The sequence below is a fragment of the Ruditapes philippinarum genome, unplaced genomic scaffold, assembly GCF_026571515.1.
Source record: "Ruditapes philippinarum isolate M1 unplaced genomic scaffold, ASM2657151v2 ctg863_1_1_1_1, whole genome shotgun sequence".
NCBI lineage: Eukaryota > Metazoa > Mollusca > Bivalvia > Venerida > Veneridae > Ruditapes > Ruditapes philippinarum.
This window is the reverse complement of record NW_026861574.1, coordinates 240,324-258,387: the sequence shown is the minus strand read 5'-3', so window position 1 is coordinate 258,387 and position 18,064 is coordinate 240,324. Positions and strand designations below refer to the sequence as shown.

The following is an 18,064-nucleotide window of genomic DNA, read 5'->3' as shown; positions in this document are numbered from 1 at the left end:
TATCCAGGAAGCTCATTGTTCTTTTACTATGTACAATTCAAACAGACATATATTAATCTTGGTTTTATAAGTAAGATGGCCTGGTGTTAAGAAAGTCTCCCTCAAAACTCATTATTATGTTTTCAAATTTTGAGTTCAAGCTCTGGGTGAAACTTTTCCAATTCTGGAAAAATTACAAATGTCATAACTAAACTGGGATGTAGGGAAATATTTTATGCATACCCTATTTCTGGTCATTTCCACATTGTAACTGAAACTGACCTTTGTTAATATTTAAGGACTTGAAGAACAACATATGCTATCCAATAATAATGATCTTAGGCACTTCATTTTCTCATTCTTTTAACATACACATATTGTAAACTGTTGAGCTGCAATCTTTATGCAGAACACTTTATATCTGCTTCTATTCAAAAACAAAAAATATAAAAGGAAAAATCAACAAGCTGAACACAGCCCCTAAGTTTGCATTCCATTTCATCCCGCACAACTCTTTCTGCAAGTAAACATCTACTGTAAAGTGCAGCAAAACTGTTACATATTGAAAAAGTCTTTAGAATAATGTAGTCTTTTTTTATGTAATATTTCACTTAAAGTCATCAAGATTTCTTCTTTTTTTTCATCATGAGTGACTCTCTACTGTCTTTATTTTTACGTCCTGTAAACCAAAGAGGTATACCTCCTTCAGAACCTCGACCTGCTATAAACTTTCCTTCAGCTTTTTCAAGAGCTTCTAATTCCAGTTGTTGTTTAGTCAATTCTGCTTGACCACCACTGCTGAAGAAATCCGGATACGAAAATGTGCCGTCTGCCTAATGAATAGAAACATGATCAATTACTTGATCAGAATAGAAATTTAACAAGAACCGGTTGAACCTGGTGATACTACCCAAATAGGTTTTGGGCACAGATAAGAATACCTCATGTAGTGTCAGAGTTATTTTCAATGTTAGGGTAATAGTGACCTTGGCTTTTGACCTTGTGACCCCAAAATCAATAGGGGTCTTCTGCCCAATATGGACAATCATCCTATGAAGTTTGAATACTGTGGGCCAAATGGAACTTCAGTTATGCTCCGGAAACCATTTTCAGTTTTAATGTAATAGTGACCTTGACCTTTGACCTTGTGACCCCAAAATCTATAGGGGTCTTCTGCCCAATATGGACAATCATCCTATGAAGTTTGAATACTGTGGGCCAAATGGAACTTAAGTTACATAATGTATGCTCCGGAAACCATTTTCAGTTTTAAGGTAATAGTGACCTTGACCTTTGACCCTGTGACCCCAAAATCAATAGGGGTCTTCTGCCCAATATGGACAATCATCCTATGAAGTTTGAATACTGTGGGCCAAATGGAACTTCAGTTATGCTCCGGAAACCAAATTGCTAACGAACGGATGGACAGACGGACGCCTGGCGGTATAACATAAAATGCCCGAAATCGAAATTCTTTCGGGCATATAAATATTAACAAACGGCAATAATTCCAGAATTAGGCATGGTAGAGTTATGGTTCTTTTGCGCTGCACCTCTAACCAATGTGATATATCTACTTATAAAGTTTTATGTTGTTATCTCTTATAGTTAGTTATGTCCTGGACAAAGTTAAAAGTGTAACAAGAGCACCGCTAGGCGAAGCATTATATGCCCGAAAGTTTATTTGTTTTTTTAAAGGATAAATCATTTGTAAGACATGAGAATTAAATAAAGTATTACCTCCTTTAAATAGCAATCCTCCTATAAAGTTTGAATATTGTGGGCAAGATGGAACTTAAGTTATGCCCTGGAAACTGTTTTCAGTTTTAAGGTAATAGTGACCTTGAACTTTGACCTTGTGATCCCAAAATCAATAGGGGTGTTCTTCCCAATATTGACAATCATCCTATGAAGTTTGAACACTGTGGGCAAAATGGAAATTAAGGTATGTTCTGGAAAATGATTTCAGTTTTAAGGTAATTGTGATTTTGACCTTGTGACCCCAAAATCAAAAGATGTCTTCCTCCCAATATGGACAATCATCCTATGAAGTTTGAATATTGTTGGCCAAATGGAACTTAAGTTATGCTCTGGAAACAGTTTTCAGTTTTAAGGTAACAGTGACCTTGACCTTGTGACCCAAAAATTAATAGGGGTCTTCTACCCAATATGGACAATCATACTATCAAGTTTGAACACTGTGGGCCAAAAGGAACTTAAGTTATGCTCCGGAAACTGTTTTCAATTTAAAGGTAATAGTGACATTGACCTTGTGACCCCAAAATCAACAGGGGTCTTCTACCTAATATGGACAATCATCCTATGAAGTCTGAATATTGTGGTCCAAATGGAACTTAAGTTATGCTCCAGAAACCAAATTGCTAACAGATGGACGGACATGCCACTTAAATGGACTAAGGGGCCATTTCTTTTGTTCTTTTCTTTTGTTTAATAATGATATCACAGATAAAGAACAGTTACATATTGTTCCTCTATAAACACTATTACTGTCCCGTGAAAGTGGACAGACGAGGACTGACGGACAAAGCGGCAACTACATGCTCACTCTTTTTGGAGCATAAAAAAACTTCTGGCTTCAAGGTTTGTAACCTTTTTCTCAACCAAGTTATATCTCAAACCTCAGGATTTCCAGTGGTCAGTGGAACATTCTGCATCAAATTCTGACCAATCATTTTCAAGAGATTAGAGTTTGAGCTGTCACGAATTCTTTATAACCTCGTACCCATGTCTTACTTTCATCAAACCTAACCTAAATGGTGTGTTTACTGCACATAACTCTAAACAGTTTTGTGGGTTTTTTTGTTGTTTTTTTGTTGTTTTTTTTTTGAGAGAGTTTTCAGTCACATCAAAAATGGCAATATTCTAACTACTGAAATACTAGCTGCACTCAACACAAGATTTCCATAAGGGTCTCATTATACACAAGGGAAAAACATGAATAAGTTCTTCAAATGAAGAATTTCAATCAAGTCACTGTACCATTCATTGTGTGCTCTCTGCGAAGTTTTTTCAAAGATTGCACTTTAATAATCTATTTTTTGTATCTGTGACCCAGTTATGCAATAAACCAGAACAACTTTACTAAAATAACATGCAAGTCTTTCTTCTATGTCAGTAAACTGGCCATGGTGACCCAACAATAGCAAAGCAAGAATACACACCATACCGTCTGCTAAGTTCTAAGAATTTTGTTCAGTTAAAAATTCATCTGTCATTTTAAAAGAACTAACAGACCATGGAGTAATGCATGACTTTTTCATATATAAAACTATTGACTAAGCCATGTTTAAAGACTGTATGCATTTCCTAAGAGACTGAATTTCTCATGTCATTTTAAATCTTGTTTTACAAGTGAATCTAAATATGTAATTCCATATACTGTATAGGAGGAACAATGGTGAGGCAGTTTGCATCAGCTTTTAATACAGAAGGCATTGGTTTGCATCCCACCCGAGGCGATTTCTTAATAATACTGGTTTAGATATCCTGAAAGTACATGTATTTATATGGCATTACTTTAACGTGCTATAGGCATAAATATATAAATATGGAAACAATCGGAAAATAGCTTATGAGCTAGTGTTTTCTGTTTAAATGTATCCGACGTAAAATAAATTTTCTTGTATCTAACCAAAATAATATCAACATTCTTACCAGATGTACGTAGGCATATTTCTCCTCCTCTTTAGTTATGGTATATTTTCTACCCTGTAATTTTCCCCCTGAAATAAAACAAACAATTATTAGTAAATTGTTACAATATTAAATTTCTAAGCCAGTGGTGAGAAAATGTTACACTACAGTTAAGCTGAATTAATTGACAACATGGAGTTTGATTACTTTGTTACACTGGTATTTTCCAAATATATACTAGCCTCCTTGCCTTCCCCTGAGAAAAAAACAACAACAAACAAACAAAAAATAATCCCCTCTTTATATCACTGTAAATAAACAAGGGGTCAAAGTGAGTCTACAAGTTTACCACTCACCTACCGTAAAATTCCTATTAAACGCCCCGGGGGCTAAACATTTTCCAAAAGGGGGGCTATTATTACAACACGTTTTTCCTAAATCCAAAAATCATTGAAAATACATTTAGTGTAACATGGGTTGGTAATAAGATTAAAATGTGTTAAGATTTTAAAGTTCATGTGATACATTTTTGTGTTTACTATGAAATAAAATGGATTCTGAAGGATTTGAATAAAATTACGGATTTATTAAAGAGTTCACCACTCATGAGCAGATTTTTTCCATATCAAAAAGCCGTGGGGGCTTTTATTAGGGGAGGGGTGTTTATTAGGAATTTTACGGTATGTAAATAAAAAACTCAATTCAGATGACATAGAAACATTCACTTTGACAGCCAAAGTATAATAAGTAATAAAAGAATCCGGACTCTATTACGAAAATCACTTTTTTTTCTCACCCTGATTTGGAAATAATGAGTTTTAAAGGTGATAAGGCAAGAAGTTAATACATCAGCAATATTGTTTACTAGCGGCTAGTACATGTAGTTTGAATAACCATTGACACATTTCTTTCTTTCTTTTTTGTGGGGGGGGGGGGTGTTTTTCTAAAAACTAAAAACAGGTTTGTTTACTTTGAACTAGAAATGTGTCATCATGCCATGGATGCCCCCGCATGCAGCCAAAATTTCAGATGGTGCATTAATTATTTTTTTCATTTTAAGTTCAAAGCCCTTAAAACTTTTCAATGTTAACACAAACCATTTTCATACAATGTTCAAGGCACTGAAATTATTCAGTCTTAACCTTTTAAAAATAGCATATTGCATATTTGTAGCCAAAATAATGGCTAAAAGTATGAGTGCTGAAACTGAAAATTTTTCCAACATTCAGGAAAGATAAGTTTGTCTAAAATCATTGAACCACGACCAAATTCAAACTTAAACTACTTATTCCTAAGATGTATCTATATTATTTTCGAAGTGAAAGGGACATAACTCTGCCAAAAAAAATCATCAAACCATGACCAAATTCCAACTTGACCTGCCTATTCCTTTGACATATCCATATGTCAAATTTAAGTTGAATATGTAACACTGTTGGGTAGATAATGAACAGAAACTGTAAATTTCATATTATTTTCAAAGTGAAAGGGGCATTACTCTGCCAAAAATCATTGAACCATGACCAAATTCGAACTTGGCCTGGGCATTCCAAAAACATATCCATATGTCAAATTTGAGTTGAATGTGTTGTACCATTGGGGAGATAATAAACGGAAACTGAAAATTTCATATTACTTTCAAAGTAAAAGGGGCATAACTCTGCCAAAATTCATTGAACCATGACCAACTTTGAACTTGACCTGCACATTCCTTTGACGCATCTATATGTCAAGTTTGAGTTGAATGTGTTGTACCGTTATGGAGATAATGAACAGAAACTGAAAATTTCATATTGTTTTCAGAGTAAAAGGGGCATAACTCTGCCAAAAATCATCGAACCATGACCAAATTCAAAACTTGAATTGTATTTTTTTCATGACATATCCATATGTCAAGTTTGAGTTGAATGTGTTGTACCTTTGGGGAGATAATGAACGGAAACTGAAATTTCATATTATTTTCAAAGGAAAAGGGGCATAACTCTGCTAAAAATCATCAAACCATGACCAAATTCAAACTTGACCTGCATTTTCTCATGACATATCCATATGTCAAGTTTGAGTTGAATGTGTTGTACTGTTGGGGAGATAATGAATGGAAACTGAAAATTTCATATTATTTTCAAAGTAAAAGGGGCATAACTCTGCCAAAAATCATCGAACCATGACCAAATTCGAACTTGACCTGTATTTTCTCACGACATATCCATATGTCAAGTTTGAGTTGAATGTGTTGTACCGTTGGGGAGATAATGAACGGAAACGGAAATTTCATATTATTTTCAAAGTAAAAGGGGCATAACTCTGCCAAAAACCATCACCCCATTACCTTTGTAAATATAAACAATCAATAAAACAACTTTTCTTAAGCTGCGGATTTTAGTTTAAAACTAAAAACACCAAATTCGAACTTGACCTGTATTTTCTCATGACATATCCATATGTCAAATTTGAGGTGAATGTGTGCAACCGTTCTTAAGATAATGAACGGAAACTGATGATGACGGAATGACAGAATGACGGAAGGACGGAATGACGGAACAGGGCACACTATATGCCCCGGTCATTACATGGCGGGGGCATAACCCCCGCCATTACATGGCGGGGCATAAAAAGGAAAGTATATGTAGAAATCAATCAGGCAAAATCCTTGAGCTTTTGGTTTGCAAATGGTATGGGATCTGAAAAACAGTAAAATATCTTGCACGAAACTTACTTTCAACTGAATTTGCATAAATATCTTTAACTCTCAATTCTGTCCTGACATGTAAAACTGGAACGTTGTATATCTTCTCAAGATACTGTGCAATGTCGTGTTTATTCATTCTGAAAAAAAAAAATTTAATCTATGACAATACAAGAACATAATTTTCACATCATCTACAAGTACTGTATAAGTGAATATCTCCGCATGTCGATATGTCAGCGAATTTAAAATTCCATGCATTTTGAGTGAGGAATTATTAGCGAATGTTGCAAGGGTAGAATATAATTAATGAAATTTGAAATTGGTAGAAATTTGAAGAAATTTTAGTGATTTTCGTCAATTCATGAAATCCGCCAATATTTCAACAATGACATGAGAAATTTTGATGCCTTGATCTCTTTTCATTGTAATGGTTTATTTAAAGCATTTTTACTGTTTAAGACTACAGTGTAAGCTGTTTAGATTGGCCCTCTATAAGTCCCAACAAGTTACCTCAACTTTTTAAAAAAAAAATTTGGTCAAACATTTTCATCTTAAAAAAGCAATTTTTCATTGGCAGGAGGCCAGCTTATTTAATCAAATGAATTTCCCTCAATAATTTTGGCAATTTTCTTAAAACTTAGAACTTTTGACTTTCGTGAAATAAAATTAAAATGACCACCTAAAATTCAAAATGGACAGTCTAAGAAAAATTTTAATGACAACCCTGAGAAATATCTCTCAACAGCCTAAATTTTCACCCCCCCTCTCCCCAAATGGTGTTGTTCTGCATAGGTGTACTGTAATTAGTTAACTTTACCAAAACAAAACCTATTTCACAGAAAGTTGAATATTCTATGTGCATGAACTACAACAATTGTCACCTGACTGAAGCTTCTTAGCAATTTTTAAGTTCTTAAGGCAATTAAATTTCCAATTCAAAAACACATAAACTTGTTTGAAATTTAATGTGTATCATTTTCTTATTAAAATACACATTCATGCCAACATAAAGGTTTAAATATAGCCCATCACTATTGTCAAAGGTTTAACAAGATATGTTTGTAAAACATGTATGCCCCCTATCAGCAGCAAATTAGTCATGTGATCAGGTTATTATGCATGACTTCTGACCCAGTGAACAAACAATTAATAAGGGTCATCTAGTATCTACTGGTCATGACTAGTCACAAGGTAATAATTATTGTGACCCCATAGGTTGTGTGCAGCAATTTAAGTTATTACAAATCTTACCAAATAATATATGCATAAATTTTATGAATCATGTAGGCCTCATTAATGAGAGCCAAGTTGTTATATTACATAAGACCTTCAAATGTGTATACCAAAAGCATTTTTAGTTTAATATAAAAATATCAACCAAGGCAACTTGAGTTGTTGAGTTATTGGTCAGAAACCGCCATTAAATATGACATTGACCCCTTGACCCCAAAATCAATAGGGATCATCTACTGGTCATGACCAATCATCATACCAAGTTTGAAGTTCCTAGGCCTAAGCGTTCTTAAGTTATTGATCAGAAACCGTTTTTACCTACAAGGTCAATGTGACCTTGACCTTTGACCCCTTGACCCCAAAATCAAAAGGGGTCATCTGCTGGTCATGACCAATCATCATACCAAGTTTGAAGTTTCTAGGCCTAAGCGTTCTTAAGTTATTGATTGGAAACCGTTTTCACCTACAAGGTCAATGTGACCTTGACCTTTGACCCTAAAATCAATAGGGGTCATCTGCTGGTCATGACCAATCATCATACCAAGTTTGAAGTTTCTAGGCCTTAAAGTTCTTTAGTTATTGATGGGAAACTGTTTTTACCTACAACCTTGACCTTTGACCCTTGACCCCAAAATCAATAGGGGTCATCTGCTGGTCATGACCAATCACCATACCAAGTTTGAAGTTCAGAGGCCTAAGCCTTCTTTAGTTATTGATCGGAAACCGTTTTTACCTACAAGGTCAATGTGACCTTGACCTTTGACCCCTTGACCCCAAAATCAATAGGGGTCATCTGCTGGTCATGACCAATCACCATACCAAGTTTGAAATTCCTAGGCCTAAGCGTTCTTTAGTTATTGATCGGAAACTGTTTTTACCTACAAGGTCAATGTGACCTTGACCTTTGACCCCTTAACCCCAAAATCAAAAGGGGTCATCTGCTGGTCATGATCAATCACCATACCAAGTTTGAAGTTCCTCGGCCTAAGTGTTCTTAAGTTATTGATCGGAAACCATCTTTACCTACAAGGTCAATGTGACCTTGACTTTTAACCCCTTGACCCCAAAATCAATAGGGGTCATCTGCTGGTCATGACCAATCATCATACCAAGTTTGAAGTTTATAGGCCTTAGCATTCTTAGTTATTGACCGGAAACTGTTTTTACCTACAACCTTGACCTTTGACCCTCGACCCCAAAATCAATAGGGGTCATCTGCTGGTCATGACCAATCACCATACCAAGTTTGAAGTTCCGAGGCCTAAGCCTTCTTTAGTTATTGATCGGAAACCATTTTTACCTACAAGGTCAATGTGACCTTGACCTTTGAACCCTTGACCCCAAAATCAATAGGGGTCATCTGCTGGTCATGATCAATCACCATACCAAGTTTGAAGTTCCTAGGCCTAAGCGTTCTTTAGTTTTGATCGGAAACCATCTTTACTTTCAAGGTCAATGTGACCTTGATTTTTTAACCCCTTGACCCCAAAATCAATAGGGGTCATCTGCTGGTCATGACCAATCACCATACCAAGTTTGAAGTTCCTAGGCCTAAGCGTTCTTTAGTTATTGATCGGAAACCATTTTTACCTACAAGGTCAATGTGACCTTGACCTTCGACCCCTTGACCCCAAAATCAATAGGGGTCATCTGCTGGTCATGACCAATCATCATACCAAGTTTGAAGTTTATAGGCCTTAGCATTCTTTAGTTATTGACCGGAAACTGTTTTTACCTACAACCTTGACCTTTGACCCTCGACCCCAAAATCAATAGGGGTCATCTGCTGGTCATGACCAATCACCATACCAAGTTTGAAGTTCCGAGGCCTAAGCCTTCTTTAGTTATTGATCGGAAACCGTTTTTACCTACAAGGTCAATGTGACCTTGACCTTTGAACCCTTGACCCCAAAATCAATAGGGGTCATCTGCTGGTTATAATCAATCACCATACCAAGTTTGAAGTTCCTAGGCCTAAGGGTTTCTTTAGTTTTGATCGGAAACCATCTTTACCTTCAAGGTCAATGTGACCTTGATTTTTTAACCCCTTGACCCCAAAATCAATAGGGGTCATCTGCTGGTCATGACCAATCACCATACCAAGTTTGAAGTTCCTAGGCCTAAGCGTTCTTTAGTTATTGATCTGAAACCGTTTTTACTTACAAGGTCAATGTGACCTTGACCTTCGACCCCTTGACTCCAAAATCAATAGGGGTCATCTACTGGTCATGACCAATCACCATACCAAGTTTGAAATTCCTAGGCCTAAGGGTTCTTTAGTTATCACTTGGAAACCATTTGGTCTACGGACCGACAAATGCAAAGCAATATACCCCCTCTTCTTTGAAGTGGGGGCATAATTATTTTCCATTAACAATAACATTGTCTATAAGGGGCAATGGGCATATTTCATAAGTCAATAATGCACAAATAAATTTTGCTAGTATTTGATGAGAAACCTTTCCTTGTTATATCTGCATTTGTGTCCAGTTTCATTTAATCTAACCATTGAACCAACTAATGGCTCAGAAATGGACATTTTTCTTCAAAAAGCCTTTATGTATGTAACAATAGGTTGGCTTTTGATGACATTTGGCGAGTCTCATTCCTTTATTTATCTATACATTCCTGCCAAGATGCCAATTCTAACATAAGGGATCTAGATGAAAGGTGGACAAAAATCACTTTTTCAATACCCCCCTTACTATTTCACATTTTTTCTCAGCTCGAATTCAATAAGGTGCTTCAATCACAGATTAATATTACAAGGATCTGACCCTACCATTTAGCTTTAAATCACGTTGAGCGCATGTGTGGAATCACACACCAACTAAAGGTGAAATCATTAGTGGAGAGAGATGATGACACATCCAAATACAGATGAAGTATCATATTTTTATTGAGAATTTGATGTGTAATTACTACTTAAGATCTGTGATTCAACTCACTGTGGATGCACAATAAATGATACGATATTTTTAGGCATCTTAAGTTCCGGAGGAATAATCTTCATCCAAAATAGTGGAAGAAATTCTTGTCTTTTTTCATCCCCTTTGTAGTAGAGAGGAGGCCTAGGAATCTCCCTCTTCCATAAAGGTCTGTAAATGGATAAAAATAAAGTAAGATAATTTATAATATGTTTCTTACATTTGTGCTTGTATTAGTATGCAGTATAAAAATATCAGATCAGATCACAACTTCATTCATAAAAGCAAAATGATGTCACACTTGGAACATGTACAAAGTTTCATTCAAAAATGCCCCAAAATGATTCAATTTTAAAAATGCACTAAACTGAAGTCATAATCATTGTATGGCATATGACTCATTCAGCACACATATGAGTTTTAGATATAATTTTTTTAGAAATGCTCCATTATGTATTGTCTGGAAAGACATAAAAATCTTTTATATTTAACCCATTACTTCATGAGCATTTTGTGAAAAATCGCTGTTTTCATTGAAAAGTCTCCCGTTACAAGTTCAAATTGCTATAATACTATAAAAACTGCTTCAACACTAATCAAACTTGGCACAAATGTTGACTGGACCATTGCCCTTGCAACAACATGATCAGGCTTAAATTTTCTGTTACCATGGCAACGAGGGGACATCTCTAAATTGCCAAAAATCACTATTTTGCGTTGATTTTTTCCATCAAAATTGATTTCAAAGTGCTGCAACTTCTCAATGGATTGAAATAGAGTCAAATGCTTTTCAACGTTGGTTACATGTTACCTTTTGATCAATCTGGGGTCATTTACAGCCTCTCACAAGTCCAAAATTTTCTTGGCGATGAGGGGGACTCCGCCCCCCTTCAAACCCCCCCAAACAGAAGGGGGCATATCCCCTTCTGGCAAACCCCCTGATGTATCTATTGTTGGGGGGCCGCGCCGAAAAAGATGTCACTTTTTTTAACACAACATTTCTCAAACAAAAACAAAGTGTTTGGGGCCTAAATAAGGCATTTTTTTTTTCATCAGCATTTGAGACAACAAAAAAGGGAGGGGGGGTGTGAAAAAGGCGTTAAAAGGCGTGTATATGAAGTAATGGGTTAAGACAGATTCATATCTAGAGTAATTCCTTTTAAAACTTACAAATAAGGGGGGGAAATTGTATTTTTTATATATGGGTGCTCAGGGCCTTTTGGTTTGGGGAGTTTAAGGTTTTGGTTTACGTAAAGTATATGCTTCAAAACCTTGATTGATTTGAAAACCCCTGACGGAAATTTGGGGCCCATTGGGTTTTTCTGGTGTTTCCTCAAAGGAAGTAGCCTTTTGGGGGCTGGCAAGGGCAAAAAATTTAAACCTGGGTGAAATAATCTGTTATTAGCCCAGGCATATTATGCACCCCAACCTGGAAATACGGAATCTGGGTGGGTTTAAGTCATTTACTTATTCATATTGAAGGGGTTCTACAAATGGTGGCCAGCGGTAATTTGCAGTACCGATTTTGCCAGTAAAAAATCTCTACCTGCAAAAACAGCTGATTTTAGGTGAGGCATTTTTTGTAAACCTAAAAAATCGAACCTTGTGTCTGTTAACAGGTTTTGTAATTGGTCTAAAGACAATTGCATTTATTTCATAAGGCACTTTTACGTGTAATTTTTGGATAATTTGGGAGATAATTTTATTCGAATTTGGGTCGAATTTTTTCCAGTGGAGACACCAAAGGAAATAGCCAAGCGGTGTTCCCAGTGTGAAATCCTCAAGTCAGTTTTGTGCTTTTGGTCTGCCATCGTATTTTATTAATCTAACATTAATTTAATAGAGTATTGTAATTGTTTATTTTTTTTATAAAAAGTTTTGTTGTTGTTTTTTGTAATTGGTAAAGCAAGTAATTGAACCATGTCAATGCAAGATGACTTGACAGGCATGGCAGACGCTTTATCAGTAAAGGATGAGCCGGTCACAGGGCTCCATAGCCCTTTTGTGATATTGACCAGTTAATGCTAATTCCTGGAATCGGTAAGAAATTAGCTGTAGCCCTTTTATCAGTTAGGGAAAATAGTGGCAATATCACACCAGAGATTTTGTCAGTTATTTGCCGTAAAAAGTTTACAAAGGATGAGCTAGCGCTTATTGATTTTACGTCCAATAAGTGTTGGCCAGCTGAAAGAAAAGAGGATGAGTTGATAGAAGCCAGTAAAGGGCTTTCCCTGAAGCGTGAAATGGATGTTGCTTCTCGGCTTATGGCAAAAGGTCCACAAATGGATAGCCAAGGTCAGGAACCTACATCGGGTGAGTATGCATCTTGTGGGACCCTTATTTGAGTAGTAGGTATACCCCAAAAGACATTGATTTCTCTTCTAGGAGGGGACGAAATCCTTGGCACGATCTAGAGGAACAGAATACCCAACATGTGGGGTTGTCATGGTGAGGCCGACATTGGTAAATTCCATTATACCCAAGGGGTATGGGGCTGAACATGAAAGGTGTCGGCCAAGCTTGTTAATGAATACGTTGAAATCATTACCAAGGCATCTGACGTTTGATAGGATAGGCTCCTGGAAGCTTTCATTTTGAAGTTTAACAGGTTTGCCGAGGCCTCTAATTGGTCAGAGAGGGGAGAAGCTCAATGCGTCTTTGCTGGTGTTTGACAGGAAAGGCATGGAGTACTTTGTCATTTTGAATGACACGGAAGAGGTAGACTCATATAGGAGTCTATGCTTAATGCTGGAAGCGCGGTATGGCAACATGATTTACCTGCTGCGTTTCAAGCACAATTCCAGCAGGCTTGTCAAAACCCTGATGAGTCTTTGGAAGATTTTGGAGAATGACTGTTGATTCTGGCGGTAAAAGCATTCAAGGGCTTGCCAGTCTCATTTATTGAAGAGCAAGTTATTAGTCGTTTCTGCCAAGGGCTACTTGACAAAGATGCAGGGCATCATGTTTGTATGCAGTCCCCGTCTAGTGTTCAAGGGGCAATTCAAACTGTAAGAAAGTACCAACAGGTGTACAAGGCCATGCATGGTAAGGCAAGAAGGGATACTAGGCGGCGCGATGATGAAAATCGCGATGTTTTTGCGGTTGAAGCTACATCGGTTAGCTCATCTTCCACCCTGGATAACCTTACTGTAATGAGGGCGATCCAACAGTTGGAACAGAAGTTTGATAAGGTTATTGGTTTAGGAAACCATAAGAAAGGGCCTTATGTGTGTTTCAATTGTGGGAAGGAGGGGCATTTTAGAAGAAATTGTCCTGATCTAGGGTCTGGGAAATAGACTGTTTGTGGTAAGGAATGACCATTCTATTTTGGGGTGGCTTATGGGGGACCGGGCGCCACAATGGCAATTGGGGAGGTGGTTGAAGGAGCTGTCTCGGTATATTAATGTGTTGCAACACTGTCCAGGTTGTGAGCATGGGAAAGGGGTGCAGTGGCCACAAGTCCGGACGTGGGTCATTGTATCGAGTACCATGTGGGAACACATCTGGATGAATTGCCTTGTGGTACAGGTAGGTGTATATATTAATAACAGAGCCCAGAATAATTGGGGGTCCTTCTTGAGGAGGTAGATGATACTGTGCATCTAGTCAAGTAATACAGACCAGAAATTGACATTAAATCATATTCTGGGGGACTAGGCGAAGCACAACTGTCTACGGGTCTGAAGGTTGAAAGCCATCTGACACCAATGAGGGAATGGCAAGCCATACCCAGACTTCCCGAAAGTTAAAAAAATCTGTCAGACATTCGGTCTGACAAACCATGAAAATCTGTCGGACCGAAACAAAATCTGTCAGACCGAATAAAAATGATCAAAATCAAAGAAAAACTTGTGTTTGTATTTCTAAGACACTTTTTGGTTTTATTTTTTTCGCCGTAAAAATCGGCACATTCCATACAGAGCATTTTCATCTCCTCCCTGTCATACACCAACGATTCATGGTCCTGCTTCTATTTTTCATTAAATTTTGTCTCAGGTCTATTCTTTTTATCCTTTTATTTCCTCTGACATAGATTTTCGTTTTTCCCAGGTTTGGCACCTTTAGCGACGCCATTTTGTATACATGCGGCTTGGATAAAAGCCGGACACACGGACCGATCTGGAATAAAAAATTGTCGGACGTGATCAAAACTTATCGGACATGTCCGTCGGACCGACGTATTTCGGGAAGTCTGCATACCTTGCAACAAAAGTCTCTGATGGAGAGAATTACCAAAGAGTGTAACAGTCACCAAGGGGTAAATTTGATAGCTTGCCAGTTGTGATACATTGTGTATGTTAAAGTATATTGTCATCACTGGGCTAGGCAACAATTGTAAGGTTGAGGCAAGTTAGTGCCTGGATCTGATGACCCTAAGCACTAGGGTGTTCTATAACTATTGCCGAAGAGCTAAAGGAGGCTATTTCTCATGATCATAGCCTGCCATCTTCAGGTCATCAGGTTGTAACATGTATTAGGGAACAAGTTAAAGAGGAGTATACCTGGTATGGTTTTGGCCATGATGTGAAACTGCTTGTTTCATAGTGTAAGGCAGGTAAGTTGACTGGCAGGAGAAGTGCCATTTGACAATTGATTACCAGGCAGAATCCCCCATGGAACGGGTACATGGGATTGTACTTGTGATGGTGGATCAATTCACTAGGTGAGTTGGATGTATACCTCTTGGGATCAGTCAGTACAGGCTGGAGAAGTTCCAGAACATGCGTGTGGAGTTCACTGCTGTGAGCTGCCGGTCAAACGACCATTTGGAGACGGTCATTGAGGTGAGTATTCCAGACTCCTGGAGACCAAAGCTCCATGTTTTAGTCCTCCGAAAGGTAGAAGTTCTACTCCAGATATGATCGGTGGGGTCACGTTGCGCGTTTTCCAACTGACTGGTTATCGCACAGAGGCTGTGCATTGAGGGGAGGCTGTCGCTCTCTGAGGACAAGCCTGTTTAAGCCAAAGGTGCTTACTTGGGATCAATGGTAAGATGACTTGAAACATCTTAATTGAAATATTTCATTGGTATTGGACCTGTGATCTGCAAATTGTGGTTATTGGTAGAATAGGTACCTTAATCACAAGGGAGGGGTATCGTAACTTATAGTGCTAATTATAAAAAAGCAAGTAGTTGCAATACCAGTACTGGTTAGAACCAGGAAAGTCATCCCAGAAATAAGAGCCTGTTTGGTTAGGTCGTCAGGGTGGACCAACACCTTCAAATAAGATGGGGAGGAGTGTGGTGCTCACGGACCTTGGTTCGAGATAGGTTGAGTACGTGAGTATATGCTTCATAACCTTGATTGGCTGTAACCCCTGACGGCAATAGGGCCCAATTGGATTCTGGGTGATTCCTCTAGGAGTAGCCATTGGTGCTGCAGGCAACATTGACTAGGTGAAACTAATCCATTCATTAGACAGGCATATTAGTGCATCCAGACCTGGTATACAGACATCTAGATAGGTAAGTCATTTACTTATCATTGGTAGGTTCTACATATAAAAAAAAAAAGATTTAAAATCAAGCGAAAAAAAAATATGAAAACTGGGCCTGTTTTGGTTTTTTTTTTACTTGCATGAGTAAGCTGTTTCTTTCATGAGTAAGCAATCAAGCTTTAAAATTTCCCTTCATGGGTGCCCGTAACATTTTAAAAAGGGCCAAAACACCTTTTTTTGGGGAAAGGGGCCCCCAAACCTTTTTTTTTGGGGAAAAAAATTCGTGGGTTTTTGGGGATACTTTGGAAAAAGGGGGCTCAAATTTTTAAAAAAATTTTTTAAAAAGGTTTTTCAAAAAAAGAAAAGCCCAAAAAACCCCTGGGAAAATAAAAATAAGGCATAAAAAACCTTAATTCAAACCAATCTTTAATTTTTTTCTAAATTCTATGGGAAAATTTAAAAAAACTGGGGGTTTTTTAAGGGGCAAACTGGGGGAAAAAAAAGGGTATTTTTGGTTTGGGGGAAATAGCCTATATTTGGCCCCCTATAAGAAGGGTTTTTTGGCCCTGCATGATTCATGAAAATCTATAGACGAAAACATGTTTATCCGAAAATGTGCATGTTCAAGGACACGCGTTTTTTACCCCACATCATAACATTTTCAACAAAGACTCTTACAAACATCGTTTAATATTAATCATGCACACAATTTGAAAAAATCTTACATTCTTGTCAAGTTTTTAGCAATTTTTGATGCCATTTTAGTTTTGTAAAAGCATTTTCTTTAGGTTGACAACCACTAAATACAATTGGTGTTACTTAACAACGGACTCCGGTCTCAGGTCATGAAGAAAGTCTCCAATTTGGGAAATTCTATGACACTGTCACAGTAACGAAAGGAACAGTAGTTAAATAAAAGCAGCAACAATTATTTAATCAACGCCAGAATAAGAAGTTGAAATTTTATCTTGATCTACCATAAATCCAAGAAAGCAAACTATTCCTTTAAGGTTCCTACGCAGAAACATAAAGGTTAAATCCCAATCCATTAAGTACATTGTGACCAGACGTTAGTCACACCCAGCTTGAATTTGGTTCCGATCGAAGTATGGTCTCCCCACACCAAAATACAAATAGTTCAAATTGAAAAATGCCCAAAGAAGAGCGGCTCGATGGATCAAGCTAGATTATGGTCAGACCTCTAGCGTCACGGACATATGCTTCACTCGCTTCGAAAACTGGATCTCACACGTATAGATGCTACGTTATCCCTTTTCGGTAAGATTCGCCATGGTCTGGTTGCTATCCCCTCTCCCAAACACCACGCCATGGCAATCCCTTATGTTATAGGTTATTCACAGCAACTTCAGACTATTATAAACTCTCATTCTTTTCTAGGACGGTATACCACTGGAACCACCTGCAGTTGCCCTACTACCTACCCAAAAGCAGTTCAATGCACGCATATAGCTTCCATTGAACGTGTCTCACCCTAGTTTTCCAGCTCCCTGTTTTTAATATGTTTAAATATTCTTTTATTATCCTTTTAAACTTTAAAAAGCTCTATTGTGTATGGTCTGGGAAAACATAAATATCTTGCATGTTTTCCCAAGTATGGTGTATATAAACTCATTTTATCGTAACTGAATTGATGAGTAATTCTAACAAATGGAACCGCTACAGCTCTACTTTAGAACAAAGAAGTTATGACAGTGATAGCTTTACTTAAGGACAAGAATTAATCAAACTAGAAATCTAATTTTTCAAAAAAAGCAGTAACATCATCTTCTTTTTCAGAGAATTCATTTCGGTTCTATTACACTGACAGAACGCTCAACGAATGACGCCATAGCATTAATAAGATCTACGGGCTCGGCATTTGAATGCGACCTCATGCTTCTGCAATTGTTAATGCAAGAAAGAGGTACACATATCTCTAATGCGTGATAAAAATAGTTTAAGGTACATGTAATGAAAAGTAATTTACCGGCCTAGATGATCACTTATGTCTTCTTTTCTTGACAATAAACTTACCTCGTGTTTTTTGTCGAAAGCTTGGGGTTATATAGTGCATAGCAGAATACTAATATGTAGATTCAATATTTGTTTTATATGTATTTGATATGTCTTGTGAAATCTCACA

General features: G+C 37.3%; 1 protein-coding gene across 1 annotated transcript; it reads right to left on the bottom strand.

Annotated features, from left to right (window-relative positions):
- LOC132716216 (large ribosomal subunit protein uL23m-like) lies at nucleotides 1-16,775 on the bottom strand. The gene is made up of 5 exons (XM_060699436.1): nucleotides 16,647-16,775; nucleotides 10,504-10,653; nucleotides 6,350-6,459; nucleotides 3,655-3,722; nucleotides 1-812 (listed from the first exon to the last, which is right to left on the bottom strand). Exons 1-5 carry the CDS (start codon nucleotides 16,679-16,681, stop codon nucleotides 600-602), a joined length of 576 nt encoding a protein of 191 aa, XP_060555419.1. The 5' UTR covers nucleotides 16,682-16,775; the 3' UTR covers nucleotides 1-599.
- Between the last annotated feature and the right edge of the window lie 1,289 nt (nucleotides 16,776-18,064).

Bases quoted from the DNA above. Each gene is read 5' to 3' on its own strand.
- LOC132716216 (XM_060699436.1), bottom strand. From the start codon at position 16,681: ATGGCATCAAAAATTGCTAAAAACTTGACAAGAAT. The intron at 6,460-10,503 runs GTGAGTTGAATC...TTTTTTTTTCAG, and splicing joins TCATTTATTGTGCATCCACA to AATGAATAAACACGACATTG. The intron at 3,723-6,349 runs GTAAGTTTCGTG...GTTTTATTTCAG, and splicing joins TTATGCAAATTCAGTTGAAA to GGGGAAAATTACAGGGTAGA.